Source organism: Astatotilapia calliptera, chromosome 17 (assembly GCF_900246225.1).
Source record: "Astatotilapia calliptera chromosome 17, fAstCal1.2, whole genome shotgun sequence".
In the NCBI taxonomy this organism is placed as follows: domain Eukaryota; kingdom Metazoa; phylum Chordata; class Actinopteri; order Cichliformes; family Cichlidae; genus Astatotilapia; species Astatotilapia calliptera.
The window spans coordinates 31,838,555-31,859,675 of NC_039318.1; the positions used below are offsets into that span (position 1 = coordinate 31,838,555).

The 21,121-nt window shown below is 39.8% G+C and overlaps 1 protein-coding gene across 4 annotated transcripts in view; it reads right to left on the reverse strand.

The window, feature by feature from the left end:
- Positions 1-21,121, reverse strand: part of mdfic (MyoD family inhibitor domain containing) — a 55,043-nt gene that overhangs the window by 17,074 nt on the left and 16,848 nt on the right. The window contains exons 2-5 of one of the 4 annotated variants that reach the window (XM_026147416.1): positions 13,625-13,851; positions 11,268-11,638; positions 10,801-10,905; positions 8,737-8,847 (exon numbers count right to left, since the gene is read on the reverse strand). In XM_026147416.1, coding sequence (XP_026003201.1) covers positions 8,737-8,847; positions 10,801-10,894 — 205 coding nt within the window. In that variant the 5' untranslated portion in view covers positions 10,895-10,905; positions 11,268-11,638; positions 13,625-13,851. Of the gene's footprint in view, positions 1-8,736; positions 8,848-10,800; positions 10,996-11,267; positions 11,660-13,624; positions 13,852-21,121 lie in introns of those variants that run through there. The other 3 variants (XM_026147413.1, XM_026147415.1, XM_026147414.1) reach the window with 3 other exon arrangements.

Genomic DNA, 21,121 nt, shown 5'->3' on the forward strand with positions numbered 1-21,121 from the left:
CATCTGTTTCTTACCATCCACGAGGAGGGAAAGAGTTTATAAAGACAGCCAAATGCACGACTGCAGTATCTTTAAAAAGCTGCACATCTTGCACGGATTTAGACTTTACACGGCTAGCTACCACAATTTCTAGAAAGATCAATTATGACGTGACTCAGAGGAGGCCTGAGGGAGCTGCCAGGCTTCATACTCCCCAAGACAAAAAAAAAGAAAAAAAAAAGTGCTCCACCCTCTCCTCGTCGACGACTCAAAACAAAAAGAAAAAACAAAAAAACGGCGCAACAGTGAGGAAGGAACGGGAAAAGGGGGGGAGAAAAGGGAGGGAAGGAGGAGAATGGGGGTTATTTTCAGTTTCAGTTACATCGATGACTCAAATATTCCACCGCCTTTCAAAATCTCCTCACTGCAGCAGAAGTTCCACAGGAAGCTTTGCTTGTTTGAAATTCAACGGCGGGCGCGCAGACATGCACATGCGCACCCTCACACTCGGGCACATGAAGGCATGCACACATGCAAAGATGAAGCAGACACACAGGCAACAACTGCATGAGCCAAATAAATTTTGTGGAAGATCCACGAACACTAATATTGAAGTCAGAGATGAGGATCTGCCACTCCCTAAAAGCCAAAATCCAGCTGAAGTCTGACTCTGGGTCAGAAAGGGGAGAGGCAGTCTATCAAAATGCCCCCACACCTAGTTCCTTTATTTGCTCAGTATCAATCTCAGCATTAACCCTCTGCTAATGGGACAGCTGTGGGTCACCGCCTCGCATCGTCTGGATGCCAATCAAGGCCTTAAGCTGAGAGATCAGCCTTTGGGACAGAGGTGATCGTCTGCCTCTGAGTGGCTTTTAAAACACAGAGACGCCTGTATCGATTTTAGCTCTAGCCTGAAAGAGAAGTGTGGGGTGAAGGGGGTTGTGTCAGCTGTGGTTGTCTGTGCTTCTGGACGGGAGCCAGCCGCCGGGTCCCCGGTCACCCTCCACTGATCAGGGGGGCCTGACACAATGACCTCGTAGAAAGGCACTGAACCTGCAAACACGAACGGGGCAAGGAGTTGGAAGCTCGAGGGGTTCAGGGCTAGCAAGGGCAACATCAGCAGAGATCTCAGTAATAGAAAAGGGTTTTAACCTTAATGTTGGAGCCAAAACCCTGTTAGAGGCCAAGTAATCCCCCCTGTGCTATCTGATTTTTTTCTCTCCCCCTGTGTGTGTGTGTGTGAGGAGCTTCTGAAATGCATTCATGCTGTCATGTGTGGCACTGGTTAAGGAGCTGGTAAACATGGTCCAAACAGTCCAGCTACCTTGCCATATCTGTGCTAAACGGGTAAAAAAAACAAAACAATAAGGTAGACAAAACACAGAAAGCCAGGTTTATTTCCTGTGTTACAGCACTACCAAAGAACAGAGCTCCTATGCAGTTGTAGCACAATGAATTTCTTTTTCAGTAGTTACGTTTGAAATCCTTTATACTAAAACTTTCTCAAAGTTTCGATGACTAAGAGCAGGTTTAGTTAGTGAGTTTGAGGGTCACACAGGAAAAGGTGCACACATTTCTTAGTGTTTGTAAAGCATCTGTTCAGAAGATGGAGATTAATGTCAGTCTAAGCTTTGAGCATATTTATAGATTTTTAGACATTATTGTGGTGATCGTTAAATATTTGCCACCGTTTAGACATCGCTCTCAAGGTAGAGCTGGGCGATAGAACGATAACGATATGTATCGCGATATAACTTTTACTCGATAGAGAAATTAAGCTATCGCGATAGACCTCGCCGCTCTTGTCCTCTTAAAAAAAAAAAAAAAAAAAAAAAAAAAAAAAGGTCAGCCAAATTAAGTAGCGCAGAGCCGAACCAATCACAGCCGCAGCGTCACGTCGCGTGACTTGTTACGTACAGCACAAGTGCCAAGCCGCACGTGTGTTTGTTTGGGAAGCAGCCAGCGGGTAATGGAGGAAATGAGTGTGCCGACTAGAAAAATCAACCGAGCGTGACCGAAGAGAAAACAGATGACGGTTCCAATGCCGGAGAGATTGTCAAACGGAAGAGCCATAGAAGTTCCGTAGTGTGAAGGTATTTCGGCTATTTCAAGTCTGACAAAAAAAACAGAGTAGCGTGCACTGTAAATTGTGCCGAAAACAAGTCTGGAAATACAATAAACTGGTGCATGCGTCACACTGTGCGCCACGTTATTGTTTCGGTGAAATGAATTTCTACAATACTGTTTCTGTTAATTGTACTCTCTGCAGTGTTTAAATGCTTACATATACACACAGTTACTGTCCGTCCACACATACGACTCGGTTCTGCTTCTATGCCCCAGCTTTGTTTACTTTTTCCCACCGAGGCTTCTAGACTTCTGATTGGCCAACATTTCTGCACTGTTAGGAATCTAGCGCCACCTGCTGCTTTGGCATGTTCATAGCAGCGTTTTCCTTCATTTCTGCCTTTATGTGTGGACGGGATTCTTTTTTAAAACGAAAACGGAAAATCTCAGTTTTCAAAAATACCCGTGTACGTGTGGACGTAGCCTCAGTCTCTGACTGGAAGCGCTAATTCGTCATTCGGCTTTTGTCAGACTAAAGTAACTGTTAAAAGTGTTTGAAAAGCTCAGCTATACAACAAGGAGAGATTGAGAATTTCCTTTTAGTTCTCAGTTTATTTGATATTGACAAAAGTTAGTCAGTTTTGTCTGTTCTTCTGTAAAACAAACTAAGATTTATTTTTAGAATTAATATTTTGTTTCTAAGTGGAATTGGGGGGGGCAGGGATAGCTCAGTAGGTAAAGTGGTCGCCCCATGATCGGAAGGTCGGCGGTTCGAATCCACTTAACGGCTACCCTGAGGTACCCCTGAGCAAGGTACCGTCCCTACACACTGCTCCCCGGGCGCCTGCTTAGTGGGCTGCCCACTGCTTCACTGAGTGAATGGGTCAAATGCAGAGAAAAACAAGTAATTTCCCCATGGGGATCAATAAAGTATCCATTATTATTATTATTATTATTAATTGACAATTTAGTAGTCTGTTTCGTTTGTTCTATTTTGAAACTTAAACGCTTTAGCGGCTGCCTTTTGTGTAGTTTGCAATATTTGCCTTTATTTATCTGAAAAAGTCTCATGTTCCTTAAGTACATCTACCCTGTTGAACTTATTATGAGAAATAAATATTTAAATCAAAACAAGCTGCTGATTATTTCACATTTTACTTGTGAGCAACGGCACATTTAAATCTTACAAATATAGTTATTTGGCTTATATCGTGATAGATATCGTTATCGACTGAAATGAAAAAAACATATCGTGATATGAAAAAATCTCATATCGCCCAGCTCTATCTCAAGGGTTCTCAAAGAGTTTACAGTCATATCAGTATTAACCCAAAACCAACGAGGGTGGGAGTAATGTTCACATTATGCTTATTAAATAGGTATAAACTTTCTTAGGGTGTGGATATTATGCAATATTGTTAATACTGCAGGATATATTTTCTTGCAAATTTTCTTCCAGAACCCTGCAGATCCCCAAAGCCCACTTTGTGAACCACTAATCTGCTGAAGTGACCTAAAAATCGTTGTACTATTGTGTTATAGCATAAAAGTACTTTCAGGTTATTGCGTAAGAGTGCAAAGATTGGCTCAAGAGACAGAGTGGGTCGTCTACCAATCAGAAAGTCAATGGCATCCTTGGGCAACATACTAATCCTAAAGTTTTCCTAGCAATCACGCGAGTGTGCAAGTGTTACAAATCAGTTCTTTGCATTAAAATATATACATAGATAAAACACAGTTGGATTGTTTTCTACAAAGTCTAAAATGTAATGGATTTGGTTGACACGTATGTTTCTTTTAGGGCCTTTTGTGTGTTTCTATACAACAGTGTTGCTTCTTAACCCCATGACATGTTATAGACATGTGGAAAAACAAACCTCTGACCGTTACTCCAAAACCTGTGCTAGTAACAGTGTAACTTTCAGCTTCTGAAATGTGTCCTCAAAAGTAACAAATCAAAAACTATTTATATTTCTTACGAGTACACTAAAAGTGTTAAAATGACTTCAAAAAAAATTACTCTGAATTTAAAAAAATTCTACGCAGTCTCCTCAATCAAAATCCATACATGTTGTCTTGCAGCTAACGTGCACTTAAAAGACTGCGGTCCACAAATGGAGGTATGCATATCTAATCATCTGGCTCAAGTATTTTGAATATCTTCAAAAAAAATAAAAAATTAACAGCGAATAGTCTCGGGCACTTTGGGTAAAATATGCTAATTAACACACTTGAAATTTCCCATATGAAATCTATCTGCACCAAGACAATGAGAAAATAATTACAACAGAGGTAGAATTACAATGACCATTTTAATCAACCCCTACACTAGCATTTCACCCTATTTATACAGTTTTTGATTCCATGACCCACTGGTAAGTAATCACTTGAAAATTACAGTTCAGTTTATAATAGGTCTATGCTTTAGACACATTATTTCTGCAGACGGGGCTGCGAGGATTGCAATAAAGATATGGATCTTGCATAACAACAATTACAATGCAATTCCTATACCTAAAAAAAAAAAACATTCTTGAAAAAGAGAATTGACACAAGGTTAAAAAAGTCTTAAAGTACTTAAAGCACTTTGGAAGACAAATGAAACAAAGTGACACGATCTTAGAATGTTGATTCAACAATTGGCCAGCAAAAACACCTCGAGGAAGCCCTCGCCGCCCCTTTTTTCTTTAAATCTCATATTAAAAACTTTATAAGTTCATATATAACTCTGAATTGTTGAATCCTTTCTGCAAAGACAAATGAAAGTATATGACACGACCACGTTAAACAATTCCCGTTGCTTCCCTTTGTGACCTCCACTTCCAAAAGGTCAACTCGATACACAGGTAATAACCTTGAAAGTGTGCAACTAAAGAGTGAAATCACAGATTCACACAAAGGCCAGACTAATGTCTTCCTTTAGAAAAAAAAAGAAAAAAAAAGTCATGCTATTTGACCTTCTTTTCTCACTACAGAATTTCCATGAGATTAAAAAAAAACAAAAAAAAAAACAGACCTGTTCTTCACATGCTGGTAAGGTCATCTTTATCAACTGCAGAAGCATTAAAAAAAAGTATTTGACAATCTTATGAATAATGTGATGATTAAACTCCTAAAACTAGTGCTGGGTGGTAGCAATTTATTTCCATGGGCTGGAGAGGCATGGCCCTGTTTGCAAGAGATATCAGGTGCTTGAAAAACCAGAATAGTCTCTTGAGGAATGTCTGTCTCCCACACATGACTCTTCCTCCTCTCCCAGGTTTCAGAGCCACAGAGGAACTGTGTGCTGACAAAGGTCTAACAAGAGGGGCAGAATTGTACTTTTGTTGTCTAAGCCGCAATGGTTTACAATCTAAGCGGCGACTGGAATTTATCTTGTTTGCAATTGTAAATTATTACGCCTCGCACAACACGTGGCATAACAGTGTTCACTGCACTTTCCTTTAAATGCGCTCTGCTGAGAACATTTAAAAAAATACAGAAACACCACTGTGTTTACTTTCTCATTTTAAGGGGGGCCACTGATTAAATAGACCACTTGTCAAAACAATGTTATCATAACTGAAATAGGATCTTTGCTGTTATTACAACAATATAATGGGCTTCCTCTTGTTGTGATAAGTCACCATCCACAAATTGTACACAGCTTTAAAATCAGACAGCCCTGGGACACAGTCAGGACTGAGATGTAGGCGGGCAGATGATTTCTTATTGATTTCCTGTTTCTGTGGTGAAGAGAGCTCTCAATTACCCCTGCCAGCGAGCAGATTGGTTCCCTCAAAACACAACCACAGCGAGACTGCCAGTCTATGACATAAATAGGTTAAGTTAAGCAGCCCTAAATCATTTTTCCAACTATTAGATGACCACAAACAGACAAAGCTACTTAAAAACGTTCTCCAAGATTATAGTTCATTTTCTTTATTTACAAACCTGGGTATCTTACATGTCTTTTTAGCTATAGCTCAACTTCATAATGCAGTAAGCTCCACTCTTTGAAAGGCTCAATGTTACTACTGAAATTAGAAAACTCAACAATTTGTAGAAGCTTTTAGAAATCAGACAAATTAATTGGGAAGTGATTTTATCCCCTACACTGATGCCTATATATCATGTTTGATTTTATGGTTTTATTGTACTTTAAAAAAAATAAAAATAAATTATTGTACTTTCTGAAACCATGGTGGAATGGTTCATGTGGTCGCTTAAACAGTGAAAGACCCCCAGTTTGGTCCCATAAGAAGACAGATATTCCTTGGGAGATGCATCCAGCGCTTGAGTCTGCCAAATCAAGTATGCACAGCTACCAGCTCTGACAGCCCCTTATGAATAAGGGTATAGCCAAAATTAAATTTTTTTTGTGTTAATATACATTATTAGAAGAAGAAGAAGAAGAAGAAGAAGAAGAAGAAGAAGAAGAAGAAGAAGAAGACAAAGTCAGTTTAATATTTTGAGATATGTTACAGTTTTACTTGAGTTACCCCAAATGTAAAACTTTGTAAAACGGATGCAAAACTTTGTCTAACTAATCTAATGGCGCTCATTTCTGACTAGTAACAGTGATACTGAGGCGAGCTGTTGAGGATATCCTGAACTTTTCTGATGCCAAGCTGCTGCTTTTATTAGTGTTAGCCACTGTGAGACACTTCTTTGAAGTGCATCCAACTTTGTCAGAGAATGTCAGACAGTAAATAAACTCTCATAAAACATGAAAATTGAATTATCCTGTTTATCAGAAAGTATGATTTCCTTTGCTAGCTTGTTAGCATACCGTCTGTGCAGGGGCTTGCAAAGACCTGAAGTTGTTTCTGTTCTGGATGCAGTTTGCATTTTACCGTTACGCTCTCGTACTGTTGTGCAATAAAAAATAAATAAAGGTAATGTACATATCCAGGCTGTAGACTGTGCTATTATTTTTCTCCTCTGGCACACAAACTGAAATCAGCTGATTGTGGTGCAAGTGCAAATGGAACCAATAAGTGGGCTCGACGGACAAGCACACTAACAATTCCAAGGAATTGAAGTACTTGGGACCGGTTCTCTACAAGAACTAACATTCCTACTTATAATTGTCACTTTTCAATATTTTAGCAACATCTAGGTGTTTAGAATTTCCTGTTTCATTGGGAAATCTCTGGAATATTCTCAAAGTATTCTATTGCAGGACAGAGTTGAAGACAAACTATTCAAACTAGACAAACTAAGTGTTTTTATTGTATTATAAATACTATAATCAGGCTTTGATCTTTCAAATGAAAAACAGGAAAACTTCTTTACCAGCCTCTGTGTGTGTGTGTGTGTGTGTGTGTGTGTGTGTGTGTGTGTAGCAGAAAAAAAGAATCGGTGTGGATGTTAAGGGGAGCGACATCAATTACAATGCAAAACTGTTGTCACAGGGGCTTATCTGCTGAGATGAAAGCAGAGCATGCCTCCCTCTAAAAGTGCAATACTCCGCACACCTGCCAAGCTAGAGAGACCTCTTGACAGAATTTTCTTTTTTATTATTATCTCTTTTCCATGCTACTTCAGTAAACAAGCCACTGGCAAGTCATTAAGCTTAATACCAGAAAAGGCAGGAAAAGGCACCCTGGAAAAGTTAACAACCAAGAAACAAAGGAACTGTTGTCAAGAACTGTGTCAAATGAAGAAAAAAAAAAACAATCCTTATTATTGCTAGGCACTTACATGGATGGAAGCAATCAGGTGCTATTAGCCTATGTTGACACATCTCACTCTTCTTAGGAACAATGAAACACACACGAAGGCACACAAAGCTTTTAGCCCGTTTCATTTTGTGACCTGCAATCCATATTTCAATATCAATTCAAATTGCTGAACTAAAGTGCATCTTGGTTTAATTAGACTCAAGAAGTTCAATGTCAAATAATTGTTTTGTAAAACCTCACCGTGCACTGCATTTGCATAAAACAATGTGATTAACTCAGAGTTACAATACAGGCACACAAAGTTTCCCCAAAGGAAAAAAAAAATAAAAAATTAGAACCATCCAGAAAAAAAGACATCTTTTGAAAATCTAAAACACCTGCTAATGGTATGATGGATCGCAGGGAGGAACAATATACTCATGTAATCCTGGTGAACATTTCTTCAACAGAAAAGTGCCTCTAGCTGCTGGCACAAGTCTTCTTCAATAGGTGAATGATTGGTGCAGGCTAAAAAACACTGTGGCTAACATTCAATCAGAGTGTAAAGACAGCTAGTGCCAGAACCACAAACAGGATTTCCCCACTTCCAAAACACAGCGCTGAGGGTTTGGAAGGAGAAGTAAAAAATGACGAAATGAGCCAAGTCTTGGTCATTATGGCAGAATAAGAGCGCCTGCATGTTACCACGCTTACCAAGAGAGCTTGGTGCTATCTTGACATTACTTTAATTGGAAACACTGAAGCTAATATTTTAGTTGGCCAACTGACCCCTGCCTCACACACTGTGCAACTGCCATAACAACAACTATCCATATAGCGGTTGTGATGATAGAAAAAAGGACGAGATTACAGCCGCTTTAATGTTAAATAAATGGTAAACAGAACCGTTGTGACTGTTGCAGGCAGAACGTGTTTGTTATTTCCACTCTCTACAATTAAACGGTGCATTGTTGTTTATCATTAAAAATAACAGCAAGATGCCCCGCTGCCCGCCCACAGCTTTTCCCAGGTCGTTAAAACTTACTTCTTACAGGCTCGCAATAATTAGGCTTCTCCTCCATCACGTGACTCGGTCCTTCGGCGGCTGGTTTCCTGGGAGATGATGTTCTCCCTGATGATTCATTGTCACGAGCATCTAGGGTCACAAGAATTTAACGTCAAACAGAGCTGATGAAGAAAAACCCGCCACATGGAGAGTTGCGCAAACTAAGTACTGTGCTGCATGGTGACCGACAAGACGGGGTCGCTTAGTTTAATTTCATGCTATTAAGGACTCAGCTGTTCATTCCTTTAAAATAAAATAAAACAAAATAAAAAAAACAGATGTAAACTTTAAGTGTAGAGTTGGCCACGGAGGACAGAATATCAGGGACAGCTGGATGATCCAGAGGTGCGGAGGCCGCTCAGCATGTTTTTGCCAGAAAAAACAGGCCACTGGCAAACTGCACAACATTGAGGGGCGGTTCAGGTAAAGGCCTTGCCAGAGCTCTGGATCTCATTTTCTCTCCTTTTGCTCCCGGGCGTGCTCTACCTGCCAAGCTTTTTAACTGCCATAAAAGGCTGCATTCATCTAAATTGGAAAAAGTATGTTGGCAAAAAGAAGAAGAAGAAGAGAAAAAAAATCTTACAGCCTGATAGATGCGCAAATGCACGAGAGACAGCTTCACTCATCTGCCTAACCCGTTTCTTCTGGCCTCTTGACTTCAAGGCTCGCTCAGGCTTCGCTCACTGCACACTGCTGCTTTGTTCGGTAAATAAACCTTCCACAATGACTTTATTCACTGGTTTGGAGCCAGATGCCTACTCATAGGCCATAGTTTTGGGGGATTTTTTCCCCTTAAAACTGAAAGTTTTTCAGTGCCGTCGTGGAGCTCGAGCCTTCAGCTCGGTGAAGATTGATTCAACAAACCTAAAAAAAAGAATCACATTTACAGAAGCCTTGCTCCCATACTCCCATAGAACACCCTGTGTTTGTAAGCAAGTGATGGATGGGGCAGCGTAACAGATGAGTGCGGGCCAGAAACTCTGCCCAGACAGATATGGCACATATCTCAGCTCGGGGGGGCTAATGTATGGTAGCAGCGGTGACGTTAGCAGCAGTTCTGTGTGATGCATCGCAGTATTTAGTGATCACAGTTAGAAATAAATTGCTCTATTCTCTGTACATCCGCAGTCCCCGGGGAGGGGAAATCTAGTCCTAACTCCAAGTGCCTTTGAAGGTCCAGCAAAAAAAAAAAAAAAATCCATTCACAACCCAACAGCCCCAGTGATTGCTTACTTTGTCCTACTTTGCTATTTTCTGACAGTGCCATAATGATGCTTGGTATAAATAGGATGGTTAATGGTTCATTGCTTGTTTGAAGAAAAATGAAAAGGGGGTGTGGGGGGGTAAGCTTATTTTACATGTGATAATCTTAGGGGCAACTAGAAAGTTAATTAAAAACTATAATTGGCTGTGGTTGCTGTTAATAGTCACTAGGGCGTTTCTGCAGACTTTATTGGGGGGGAAAAAACAAAAAAAACCCACAAACACTATCGAGCTTAAAGCTGGAGCAGAGATACTGATGCACACCAAAAGTCACATGAATATAATGTAGAAAGCAAGTCTGTGATTGTCCAGAGCAGACTGAAAAATCCTGATATGCCAATCATCTGTAGCACACACCCACTGGCTTGTCTTTAGGATTTGCTTTTTAGCGTGAGTTTCTGACTGAGTATGACACTATATTTAGAGCTCACTTTCATTACTGGTATGCTGGCAGCTAGGATTGAAAAAAAAAAAAACCTCCATAAACATGTACACCAGAGGCTGGTATTATATAGGAGTTTTTTTTTCCTTTGGATTGGATGTTTTAAGTGGGTAAGCTTGGCTTGAATGTGGGTAAAAGGTTCATTTTAAATGTGATTGGTGGATCTGAACCAGTACAGAGCCAACATATTCTGACAAAAAGCTAATTAGATCTTACAAAAGCACCTCTCTCATCCTCCCAAACCCTCTCAAGGATAAATACACCTGACTTATGTAACTGAAATTGTACGTTTCTAAATCAATCGGTTTTCACTTTAGGTCCATCCTGTGTTTTCTTACCGTGTGTGGCTGACAGCAGGGGACTTGTCTCCTGCCCTGGGCCCTTCGCTGGCTCTGCCAGCCCATCCGGATGAAGGACAGTCTCCTTGGACATGAGACAGTCGTCTTTTGGGGGGAAACAAAACAGCAGAAGTAGTTTCTCCCTGTCCTCAGCCTTCAATGCTGTGAAAACCAACGCCTCATCATCAGCACAGGCTTGAAGACACAAATAAAAAATGTTTTAAACAAACGCGCAGGTCGCCAACTTATTCACGCAGCGAGAAAAGTGACGTCGCGCTCCAGAAAGTCTTAGTCGAAATTTCCCTTTTTGTCGTTTTTTTTTTAAACATAAACTTACTGCAAAACTTCACATGGCGTTCATTTATTCACATACACACCATTTTCTATAGGTATATATATATATATATAAACGCTTTAATTGTTCTAAGCGTTATTTACGGCAAAAGGCGACACGAAGGACAATTTACCTTTCAAACATGACAACTCCGGTGCTTCAGAAGTGATTTATTCCCATCCTCGCTTCCTCCAACTCGTTTCCCGAGACGTTAGGAAGAGAAAGGAAACTGGGTGAAGGAGTAGCTTCGAGTCCAAAAACTTTTCCGTAAGTATAGTTGGCAGTGTAACCGGGTCTCTGCTCGGTCCAGATGTTGTTGACGTGCAAAAAAACATGAATAATAATCCTCGCGACGCCCTCGACGCTCAGTGGCGGTAGTTTACTGAGGAAAGCTGCGTCTAAAACATTTTCATCATATCCGCATTCCTGCGCCACCACAGCCAGAGAAGCCACTCTTCTCTGCCTTTGCTACTCTTGGCGGCGGAGAGGAGAACAAGGCCCTCCCTGAACATGTGTCCCCAAAAATAAAGTTAGGAAAAAGTGAGTAATCACGTAAAATATATATTTTTTCAAATATATATGTTGGCATAATAAAAAATATATACAATTTTATTTAAAAAATGAACATATTTTTGCATATGTAATAGAGTCATGAGAAATTCAAGTAAAAGTCAAAACATTTTGGTTCTCACAAGATTGCTTTCATTAGTGTCTCTTCTTCCAGGATGACAGTACTCCCATCCAAAGGGAGTGAGATGTCACTGAATGGTTTAAACACTATGACAGTGGTGGCAAATTCTCAGGTCTTTGCACTCAAGCGGTGCAGATAGTGCTCTCTGAAACCATCATCTGAAAAGCAGATGAGGGAATGTATTTTGAAGGAATTGTGTTCCATTCCTGCAGCAGACTTCCAGAGACTTGGAGAATCATTGCCAAGGCAAGCTGAAGCTGTGACATGATGACCCAGTTATTGAGACACTTATTGTTGGTTTGTGTTTTATTTTCCTTATTTTTGTAAATGAATTTGGTTTGTTTGGAAATAAAAACAGAATCCAGTGATTTCCAAATTTCACAAATCTGTATCTTATTCATATCATATGTTTAAACTGAGAAAATTGATAATTTAAATAAATTAATAGGGTCATTTTGAGTTTGATGGTGGTAACATATCTCAAAAATGTTGGTAAAAAAGTAAATGCCACTAAAAACAAACAGCTGGAGGAACACTCTGCAGCCAATTAGTTTAACTGCTAACATGTTACAAACATGACTGGGTACAATGATATATTCAAAATTTGAAGTTTTTATGAAAAACATAAACAAAAAGATGAATGATTTGTTAGTTAAAGCTTGAAAGTATATACAGGTTTTAGACCAACATATGATCCTGTGACAAAGTGGTTACACTTAAACTCAGTTACCACTTGTCCCTTAACCATATTGATAATTTATCTAAATTCATCTTTTTTTGTACAGTTGGCCATAATACTAACTTTGCTTTACATACTATCCTGGGTTGGTTTGTGGTAGCACTAGTTGTGGTAGCATCCATTACATCTATGCATATGTTTTTAAAGCAAATACCACTAATCAACAAGTCATTTGAATTTTCTTCTGTTCACAGGTAAATTTCTAATAAATTATGTTTGCTTATGTTGCTTTGGTTATATTTACCATGTTTGTCAATTTGTTCAGGTCCTATATCTAAAACAGGTGTGTGGGAGGGGCTGCCCCAGTACCTCCTGTTTATATAGGGTTTTTGTTTAGAATCGTATTGTTTGGTCTAACCCATTTTTCAATAGTAGAGACTAATGAGGTTCAAGTGTGTGTAAAGTCCTGTATACAGCAAGTGAGATTTTACCTACCAGGCTTTAAAATGGTATGATGGAGATGCCAGAAATAAAGTACACTTAAAAGAAACTGATGCCGTTGCTGTCTACTTATCACCTTCCTTGCCACTTGGTCTACACTACCTCACAGCTCCCATCCAGATCACATCTTTTTCAAGGTCAGGCCTTGCATATTTCACCATGATAAGACCTTCCACCCACTCAAAACATTTGCACCGCATGAAAAGAAATTTGGGTAAAAGAAGAGTCAGGATTGTTGAAAAACTAGAAAGTATATAGGTCACCTGCACCTATGACCAATTTATAACCCCCAATTAATCTAGCCCCATTGTGGCAGGAAGCAAGAGTACCCAGAAAGGATCTATGCAGACAGGGAGAACATGAAAATTCCACACAGAAAAGCCCCAGCTGGTTAGTGGATTTGAACCATCTTGCTGTAAGGCAAGAGTACTAACTACTCCACCATTGACATTTTACTTGAAATTTGACCCTCTTGGAGCATCTGTAGCTTATAACTCAAAATGTGACCAAACCTGGCAAGGCACTGTGGTGTTTTCTGTCATCTGCCTTTTCAATTATGATGTAATGGGATGGTGTTTTTTTTCTGTACAGGTACTGGCACACAGCCTTTCTTACTTACCTTCATGTTTCCCAATTTGTTTTAGTACTTCCTGTCTATGTTTTGTGTGGCAAACATTGCAAGTCATTCCTCCCATTGCTCATTCGGTTGCCAGATTGTCCTTCAAGTCACTGTCGTCAAGCTTTCCAGTTGTTCTTGCCATTCAATATTTTATTTTATCCAAGTACCTGTATGAGATTGTGGGTTGGATCTCTGTCAGCCTCAGTATTAAACTCCCATTTGCATACCTAAAGAAAATAGACAAAATAGCTGTGGTAAATCAACCACAAAGATGGACAACATGTGTCAAAAGTTGAAAACTGTAAATATGCAACAGAATAATAATCGCAACAACCTTTTTAGCTCCAACTTTATCTTTTATCTTTCTCCATTTCAATTCAAATATAATTTTCTTCACATAAATGGGAGCAGAGTCCTGTGCTGTGTCCTCTCTATAGTCAGCAGGGTATTGTTAGTGCAGATTCTTGCTGATTGCCATCATAGCCATTGAACCCTATTGGTAACAATATAAGTGAGATTTAAGCCTTGGTAACATGAGAGTGTGGAGGTGATTGATGTGAAATATGCCCTCCCTCATTGACTGGATGAACTCCATTTTCTGCTCCTAATGCAGAAATCACTCAGGGTCCCCAGCATAATGATTTACGATGAATCTGTGTCAATGTTGAACTCGGCAAACCCCACGTAATCCATCTTGCAGATATACCTACCTACCCCGCCCCACCTTGCCAGCTCTCACCCGCCCGTCCCTTGCCTTCACGATAGGAAGGTAAGGAATGTGTGTCTCTGTCTCGCTCCCTCCCTCTCTCTATGTCTATAAGTGTTGAATCCATTACAGGCCTGATGTGTAATCACAGAGGACCTCTGTGCCCCCTTAGACTGTAATTACCTGGATACAGATACTCCCTCACTCCATCCTCTAGAGCTGCTCAAAGCCAACAACTCCATTAACCAGCATGCAGTGCTTTCAGCCTGCCTGACTGGGTGCCAAATGTAGAGATACAGTTGAAAGGGGGGAAAAAAGTTAAATTTTCATTTAAATAATATGAATTTGGCCTCGGTAGTGTGTAATTGTCACAGTTCAGCTTCTGGATAAAACACAAACAGATTAAAGCCTATACTTGAAGGGTCCCTCCTCGACGTATGGTAATCTTTTGAAGACTGTACATGCAACGTAAGTGCACCGTGAAATCAACCCCTGTTGTCAGTCTTTGTCTCTCTTACATAGTGACACTGCTGTTGCTGCTGACAAACATTATCTTGTGTGTGATCATGTGCACAGTGTCATTCCCCACTCCCTCCCTGCCTCCTTTTTTTTTTTTTTTTCAAAATAAGTCAAAGTGGAGCTGGCTGTGTAGACACAGTGGGTTGTCACAGTGTGTCAAGCGCTGGTGTCAGCATTGCATCTGTTGCAGTCACATCTCAGAAGACACAAGGAAGCATCTCTCTGTTGACTTCATCTGTTTGTTTGGCAGCTTGCCTGATTGCTAGAGTGTGTAGTGGCGAAGAGAAGCGCCGGCTCAGTCGGTGCACACGCTGCCGACAAGTCTAATCCTCCTTTGCCGAGTAAGGAGGGAGCCCAGCCCCAAACAAATACTGCAACTCCAGGCTACCATGTATTTCATCTTCCACACTGCACACCCTCTATGTGTCTTTAATATAATTACATATATAATTTATGTATAATAAATCAATTTTCTTTTTCCTTCTAAAAAAAGAAAAAAGAAATACACATTCGTTTTTTGGTTGGAGTCATCTACCAGTTAGTGTAAAATAAAAAACAAAGATCAAACAGTGAGCTTAATTATCTGCAAAAGGTAATAAAATACATTCTCCAGCATTTTAAACACGTATCTGACATGTTGTTGTATCTCATTTCTGTAATCTGTACAAAAACCAAAGATTAAAAACCTTCAGGTCAGCATGGTGGTACAATGGTCAGCATTATCACTTTACAGCTGTAGGGTCCTGGTTCAAATCCACCAATAATTGGTGATCATAAAATGGCCATAGGTGTGAATAGTTGTATGTTGGCTCTGTGACAGACTGGTGACCTGTCCAGGATGTACTCCTTGTCCTCACGAACCTGGATTAGATAAGTGGAGGAAAATGGATGGAACTCTTTAATACACTGTTATGTGATGGTGTGTATAGTTTTTTTTAATTATTTTATATTTTTGGTTTCATAAACATTGATATTTAATTTTAGACCCTTTGACTTCAGCACAAATATTTGCTGAGCATTGATCTGATTTCCAAGAATTCGTTCATACAAACAGAGTCTGGCTAGCTCTGTATGAAAGAAAAATGGCCATAGTTAATGTCATGCTTGCAACAGCTGACTGACGAATTAGAGTTTGGTATTTCGACAGATGTCATTTGCCGCCCACCGTGAAAAAGTTGACCAATCGTCATGCTAGCTAGCTTAGTTAGCTAGCCATATCCAAAATTCACCACGATGTGCTAATTTTGGCTAGCAAAAAACAGTCCTATAATAAACTGGATTATCCTTACCTGTGATTTCTGCCATGAGCCCAGTACACAGTAAGTAATAAAAAAGATCACCCCAGTACAGTAGGCATGTTATTAGTAGTAAGGTGTTTTAACATAAGATTCCAGTAGTGTTAACTGAGTTTCAAAACAAGGCTCTGCAGATTTCTGGAACCTCTTCCTAAACTTAATTTAATCCTAGAGGTTTCTAAGCTAACTAGCACCTTCCTCCATATATATACACATATATATCACTAATAAACAACCTTTTTGTTGTGATTGTTTGATTTAAACTTTTATATATGTAAAGGATTTCATTTTCCCCGAATGCTCAATGCAGCTTTGAAAATATTCATAATGGGACTGCAAAGCTTTAGCATTCCAAGTATATAGTTAGGTGATCTGTATGATTAACTGTGAGTCTCCACTCTTATCATGAGCTTGCTAATCTCATTTGTTTTTCGAGGAAACTTTTGTACAACTCTTTCAGAAACTGAGCTGACAATGAGAGATAGCTTTAGGACAGAATATCTGTAATTAGCCCTAATGAGCTTATTTCTTAGCACCCTGCAGTTGTAATAGAAATGCAAAAATTGGCCCACATTGCTCTCTGCATTGACTTTAATGGCCAGGCGAAAGAGTTGAGCTGTCATTTTGAACAGCAAGAACAGGCACCTGTACCTGAACAAATCTTCAAAGATTTTACACAGAAGTCCATGCAGAATGAGTAGAACTTAATAAGGAAAGCTCTTTGAAGCTGACCGTGACACCAGCTGAACCTTGACACCCTCACATGATTAATAGTATTATGGTAAGTCCTTTTTTCTTCTTTTTTTTCTCCAAGCAAAAGATTGTTTGAGGCTGTCTGATCAAAACATTCAACCTTTTATTGGTCCAACTGTCAAAAAAGAGAGACTTTGTATTTGGCACGGAATTAATCTGTCTGGATGGGAAATGAACACGAATGGACATAAATTGATGGACTCATTAAAGAAACTTTTCTTCATGATTAGAATGAACCCTGTTGCAGCAACTGATTAGGATTTTGATGCTAATAAACTACTTATTTTTATTTAATTACTTAAAACTCTAGGAGTGGAATAGAGACTGACTTTCTGCTTATATAGATGCACATCTGGAATCCAAGTCTGGAGTGTGAAACCACACGTAATCAGTTGCAAATGTTCACACAAAAGGACCAGAGTTCATAAATATGTACTGCTTGGATAAAGGCAGAGAATAACAGGTGATTGACGATTAAAAATGACATTAAGAACCAAGGAGCCCACTCGGCGGGTTATCACAATGGCTTGGGCCAGGCAATGCAGAATCCACATGTGCCTGCATTGCAGCTTTCGAGAGCATTCAAAATGACTTCGCCTGTTGAAGAATATGAGATCAAAGCTGACGCCCATCTGTAATTAATTGAAATTTATTGACAATCATCCAAAGCCACTGAGACAGCAGCTGTGTTTGACCCATCATTCAGGCTCATTGGCTTGTCATATGCTGATATTTTGATGATATGTGGAAACTGGAGAAAGGTGGAAACTGGTTTATTATTTAGGTTTTAATGCAGACCACTTGATATGAGGAACATAAACTCGCACACTCTACCCTCCCATGTTTTCCGGCACAATAAGCCCATCTTGTTAGTCACATTTTCATTTTAATACTTTTACACTGACAGTTCTAACATCTACTTTACATTATGTACATGCCACTAAGGTTCACAGAGATAGTTACTTATATGACCAGAGATCACTCAGATTTTGCAGAAAGTGCACACAATACTTCAACTCAATGAGAAAGTGCAGCTTAGCTTTATAGCTCAGTCATATGAGAGTGACACTGGGACAGTGCAAGCAGGAAAAATGGGTCATATTCCAGGGATTGCATAGCATTTGCTGTTGTAGACTGATTACAAGTAGTTGTGGTGTCCAACTGGTTCCCCAGAGGTTGAGTGTACGACACCCTCAATTTCCGGGTAACCACTTTCAGTGGCAAGGCAGTTACAGAGGTTGCCTTGTGGGAGAAGATCTCTACCCAGACACTGGCGGTCTGATGTTTTCAATTTTTCAAACTGCAATTTAATTTATAAATGCTTACAAATTGCCAACATGTTGCAATCACGTCAGTTTGCAGTTAAACTGCTGTCCTGAAGCAACTTTGTGATGGGGTTTTTTTTCTCAGATCTGTAAGATTCTGGCTGGACTCTGAATGTAAGTAGTTAATGTGATTTTTTTTTTTGCATATACACAGCAACCCCCATTCAATTCCAAACTGATAGCAAACTGATTCAATGTTAATGCCATTTTATCGCCCTTGAGGCAACAAAGTCACGCTGACGACAGTAGCACGAATCTCAAAGGCAATGAGAATGCAGGTTCGTTGAATATGATTTCAGTAGTTTTGGTCATGTTGAGGTTTCCATCCACTGTTTTCTATGTGACTGCAGCATTAATGAAACTCATTATGTTTCATACTTTTTTGTTTTTGTAGTTCTCACCCAAATTTACCTAAATGAATGAATCAATTACCCACACGTTAGATTTCTACTCCTGAAAGTTTTGTGTCTTCTTTGTCCTTTGCTGCCTTTGTTGCTCAATGTGGAATGATAATCAAAAAAATGTCAGACTGTTTGGATTTCTATGATCCTTTACAGAAGCTATTAGCATAAACCATAAGCCAAGCTAAAGCGACACTGGCTAAAATCACAGTGGGATCCTTATTTGTAAAGGCATGACGCCTCATAGCCTGTGTGTCCTGCTTTGAGGTTTCCAACATGATGCCAGCACATGCCCCTGAGTCCTGTTAGTAAAACCCCCCTGGGTTGAAGCAGATCAGATTTTACCCAGAGGCACGCGCAGCCACCCGCAAACACACGCATTCAAAAGAATACACAAACAAAGCACAAATATTCTCCAACATTCAGAACTCACTGACTGTCACACGCACAGACACACACACAGAGAGACACTTCCCTGAACCCTCCTTCACAGTCCACAAACATACCTATTTCTTGATTAATTCGATGCCCTGCCTAAGCTTCCTAAATTATGCTTTGACATAGGTTATAATTAAATAAGACAAATTTGGGAAGTGTATGAAATCTCTCATTTTCTGAACAGAAATGTGAGTTTTAATTTACGTCATGCCGAGAAAAGCTGCGGTCACCTGCAGAGAGCCAATTCACTGTGCATCGCTCGGTGCATGATGTCTGGCTCGGACAGAATGCGTCGTTAAAACAAAAACCCCTATGCCAATTTATGGAATAGCGGTCAAATATTTATCCAGTTGATGAGCTGGGCTGTGTGTTCCTCCCTGACAATAATTAAAGACAAACCAAAGCTAAAGGTGAGCAGCAGCCATGACATAATTTCACAACGACCCAGTCTGAATGAGAGGGTAGTGGACAGTATAAAAGCACAGATTTTTCCTTGTCTTGATGAATGCATGTGAAGCAGGATGGGACAGGGATGTATGAGGCAGCTTTGATTGTTTGATCCTGTTTGCATGAGCTGATCCATGATGGGTAAACATCCAAAACTGTAGAGTGACTGCTTATATAAACTGACCTGTGCAACAGCTGTGGCGGGAATAAGCACTGTCACTCCAGAAAACTGAAATAAATGAGCTTGCCTTGTTGATCCGAACTGTCGCCTCCCACCAAGCCACAACAAACCCTGCTCGACATGACACAGTGGAATCCTAGTCTTAATTCTCTCATCTGGAAAAAAGGAGTATATTCCCCATCTTCTACTGCACATACACAATAGACTTCAAAAGATGTGAGATTGTGCCTCTATGCCTCTATGGTTGCCTGCTACTCCCCCAGTGGAAGCTATTGAGATGTATACATGAATGGGTATGAATGGGATGTTGGGTTGTGTGTTGTGGGAAGGGCCTGTTGTGAGATCTGGGGTTTCTCAGACAGGGATCACAGCCTGAGGTGCTGCGTGTGTCCAATGAACAGTGCTCAGCACCATGGGATAACAATGAGAGCAGAGCAGTTCTGAAAATCAATAAACTGCTTGAGCTCTCCTTGGTCTCCTTCGTAGAGAAATAACAGGATGCTAGAGTCTATCTATGTCTCTTTATTTTTCTGTCTGGCTCTTTTAATACTCTCTTTCTTCAGCTTCTGCTTTATATAGACACGGTTACGGGGGGGGGGGGGGGGAGCAGAAAAAGTGGAGTCCATACAGTAAACACTGACATATTTAGTCTTTCCACGGGGAGGATATTTTTCTGTAGCCTATCTCGCGGTTAAATATGCCCTTATAAATGTCACAACTAATCCATGGACTCCCAGCATTAATGTGAAGATTGCACAGCTTGCATGGAAACAAGTCAGGATGGGAGAAAAGGGGGGATTTTGCAAATCTCCCATCAAAGTTGTCTAATTATGTTAATCAAGAATTCTCCAAATGTCAGCATCGCTGGAGAGGAAGAGATTTGGAGAGAGCGTACACTGTAAATGATGAATCAACCAATCAACCAGACCGCAACGATAGTAATGACAGTTAAAGTTAGACATACAAAAAGAGTCGGCCTTAAATAATAGGCGCACTTCAACAGTGAACACATGAATTAACGCGAAGAATCAATTTATTGCAAGATAAATATTTTCTTATGCTGAATTGGCATCGGTTTTGCTCCGTGTTTATGGGAATAAAGAGCTGAGGAATCTGCCAACAGTTTAACAAATGACATCCAAGTCCCAGATAGAAAAAAAATAATTGAACCATGTGAGAAATAAAAATTGTTTCTTTTCTTTTCACCATTTAAACTTTTCAAATATTATGTTAATATTATGTTAATATAATATTATGAATCACAGGTTATTTTCCCTAAAATGACAAAAGAGCCCTTGACCTTGAGTACCACTTGGAATTAATTTTTTTCTTTTTTCTTTTTTGTAAATTAAGTTTGTTTCTATTGTATGAAACTACATGCTCAATGGCTAGTAAGCTATCAGTTTTTATTACAACCAAGATCGTAAAGATA